The sequence below is a fragment of the Vespa crabro genome, chromosome 10, assembly GCF_910589235.1.
Source record: "Vespa crabro chromosome 10, iyVesCrab1.2, whole genome shotgun sequence".
Classification (NCBI taxonomy): domain Eukaryota; kingdom Metazoa; phylum Arthropoda; class Insecta; order Hymenoptera; family Vespidae; genus Vespa; species Vespa crabro.
Window position 1 is genome coordinate 2,277,948 of NC_060964.1, and position 3,654 is coordinate 2,281,601.

The 3,654-nt window shown below is 33.3% G+C and overlaps 1 protein-coding gene across 1 annotated transcript in view; it reads left to right on the forward strand.

Moving 5' to 3' along the window:
* LOC124427348 overlaps window positions 1-1,731 on the forward strand; it is a 3,406-nt gene extending 1,675 nt beyond the window's left edge. The window contains exon 2 of the mRNA XM_046970179.1: window positions 1,387-1,731. Coding sequence (XP_046826135.1) covers window positions 1,387-1,451 — 65 coding nt within the window. The 3' untranslated portion in view covers window positions 1,452-1,731. The remainder of the gene's footprint in view (window positions 1-1,386) is intronic.
* The last annotated feature ends 1,923 nt before the right edge of the window (window positions 1,732-3,654 follow it).

Consider the following 3,654-nt stretch of genomic DNA (forward strand, 5'->3'; position numbering starts at 1 on the left):
AGATAAAAAGAAAGAGAAAAAATATATATATATATATATAAATTATTATAAAACGTCCGCATAGGATAATGTGTACGCACGACTGACACATGTTGAATAAAATAAAAAGCGAATTTTTACGAAAAGTTTGAGTTTTAGCGAAAGAAAATAAAAAATAAAAGAAAAAAAGAAAAAAAAAGAAAAAAGATAAAAAAGACGAACGAAGAGAAGAGAGGGGGAAGGGAGTGAGGGGGGAGATGGAGGCAAATATACGAAAGGGATTCGTTCGTCCTTTATCCCTTTATACACCCACGGTTTGTTTTGACACTCAGTGACAATTCGAGACAAATCCATTAATCTATTGCGGGCTTTTGTGTTCGAGATAGGAGCCATTACATTATCAGTGTAAAGTGTAGAGACGTCGAGTTACGAACCGACGAGACTCTCAGCCCAGCTGTTCGCGTCCAATTAGGCCTCGCTTGATAAGCTCAATAATACCGGCATTATTAAAGAACAAGCGGGTATTTGTTACGTCTCTCGTAGCGCCATTATAATATTATGACCTTTTCGTAAAGAATTCAGTAAGATTATATTATGATCACCTTCGTTTCCGTAACTTACGTCCTTATTAATCTTATAATTTATGACAAATCTTTAATTTCATTCTCTAATCTCATTCTCTAATAATATTGATCATTAACATATATACTTATATAAATACTTACATACGATAGAAGTGTTCCGATAATAAATGGATACGTGTAAATATAATACATATTATATTATTTATGTATATCCCAAAGGAAAGACACATGTTGCTTAGAAACTTTTTATCCCAATTAAAATGAGATCTCAGCTGTTCAAAGTGTCTTCGTAGAAATAACAGCATAAATTATCTCTACTCTCTGACTGTGCAATATATTCTCTCTCTCTCTCTCTCTCTTCGTTTCTCTGACTTACGCCATTGAGAGACACAAATAAACAAATGTCCTAGAAAACTATTACGCTCTGTACGATTATTTTCAAACGATATATATTACCTAGTATACTATAAAAATTGTGCAAAAAGTTAACTTCTCTCGTTTCTACCCACGCATCTGCATTGGGCTTTATACGATAGGCAAGTTATCAGTCATCCTGTAAAACGCGTTATCGTACTTCCCATACGAGGCTTGAACTTCCTTCTTTCTTTCTTTTTTTCTTTCTTTTTTCTTCTTTTCTTTTTTTCTTTCTCTTCTTCCTTCTTCTTCTTGTTCTTCTTCTCTCTTTTCCTTTATATCTCAATTTCTCTTTCCAACTATCTCTTTCTCTCTCTCTCTCTCTCTCTTGCTCGCTCTCTCTCTCTCTGTTTCTCAGCTGGCAAACGTTGTTACGCAGAGATATATAAAGTCATTGTTATTCTTACAGGCTCGGCCGGATCATTCGGAGATAAAGGCAAGGACAATATCACGGAATATAACGAAAAGAAGTGAACGAAAAGTGTTGGAATAGAAAAATATTATGGTCGATTAAGATCGTCGTTTAAAAACAACAACATCGAATGATAATTATCAATCCTTTCCAACGTAATACTCTGTTATTATTATAATAACAAAGTTTCGCTGCGTAATAATCTTGAAAGTTCGAAATCGTGTCTATATATAAAGATACGTGTATACCACTCCCATTTCTTTTTATCTCTTAAGATAAACGACATGGCGTATTTACACCATGAACATTTAATATATCCTTCTCTTCTTTTCCTTCCTTCACGTCGTAATATCTTTTAAATTTCAAATCATTATTCGCAATTTAGAAATTTGAATAATAATACCTTATCAATGTTCTTTTTTACTTCTATATCTCACTGTGAAAAAGCAGAAGAAGAAGAAGAAGAAGAAGAAGAAAAAGAAAAGAAAAAGAAAAAGAAGAGAAAAAGAAAAAGAAAGACAAAAAGAAAAAGAAAATGAAAAAGAAAATTTGAAAGAGTAAAAATACGTCGGACGTATAAAATGATTGATAATTATTAAATCGATCAAGATCACGTTATTATTGTTTTACTACTTATGTGGATTGACAAAAAAAAAAGAAAAAGAAAAAGAATAGAAAGAAAAACAGAAAGAAAGAAAGAGGATAAGAGGGACAACGACGTAAGCTCGCGCGATTCTACTACTCGTTATCGTCTTACACACGCACGTGTGCGCGTGTAGTACGAGACGTAGTACTACGTATCCCGTCTCTCTACCTTCCCCACCCTTCTTCGACCCTTCCCGTCCTACCAGCGTCATTGCTCTCTCTGTGGTGAGCGGTTTGGCCAGTTTCTCTCTGCGGCTCCACATCCCCTCTTTCTCTTTCTCTCCCTCTCTCTCTCTCTCTCTTTCTCTCTCTCTCTCTCTCTCTCTCTCTCTCTCTCTCTCTCTTTATACTCCCAGTTCTCTCCTCTCACTCTTCCTGCAGCGTCACAGTCACGTTCGACTTGTTTTATCGCGGTCACGTGACGCTCGTTCCTGACGTCACGCGGTCACTAACCATATTATGTCCACGGCACTGACCTTACCCCTCCGTTCTCCTCCAACCATTCGTTTTTAAAAGCTTTTCGATCGTACGTATATACGTATGCATGTAAGTACGTACATACGTACGTACACCACGACGCGACATACATACCTAGTTACATGCACATACATACGTACGCACGACTACACTCGTCTATTCTGAATTACGATTGCTACTACTAACGTTCACGCTTTACAACCGTTAGAGTTCGATCTAATTAGTAATTACATGTTAACGTTGTCACTGATTAAACTCACAATGTAGTTACATGTTCGATAAGAGACTCGTTTATCGGAATCGTTTCAATCAGAGAGAGTTATATATATATATATATATATATATATATATATATATATATATATATATATATGTATATATATGTCAGTTTGTATATTATATTATTATATTTTCTTATTGCACATATGTATAAATAATATTAAATTTATTCAAACTGATTTATATACACTTGTTTCTTTATTTTTTTCTTTGTTTTTTTTCTTAATCGAATATTTTCATCATACATTTAACGAGTGATATTGAAACGAGATTACCTTTAGTTATAAAAAAATTCATTCATATTGTATCGATTTGAAATTAATATAAATCGCTAAAAAAATAAAAAGGAAAAAATATTCATCGTTTCTCTAAATTTAATTCCTTCTTAATCGTGCGATTTCATTCGGATTATCTTTTATAAGATTACTATTAATAACCTCATGACGAACGTAACATATTATGTATCTTGATATTAGATTGATATTAGTAGTTATTTAAGGCAAGAAAGAATTAGAGATTAAATCTGAAATCTTTTAAATTGACAATAACACACATATACACGCATACACAAAAAAGACAAAAAAGAAAAAAATACATTATCGAAAATGTTAGGATAAATAAATAATATCACTTTCGATTAAGCGTAATTGAAAAAGGACTTTTATAAAATAGAAAGTTGACTTGAATCTCATGGTTTCGTTCTGAATTCTCCCATTAATCGCAATGAACTTTTCATAGAAGGGTTAAAAAGAAGAAGAAGAAGAAGAAGAAGAAAAAGAAGAAGATGGGGTAGATCTTTGCGAAGAGGCTTTAAGTAAAGTTCGTTTTCTACCAAAGCTCGGTCTCAAAGGCGAACTCGTAAGA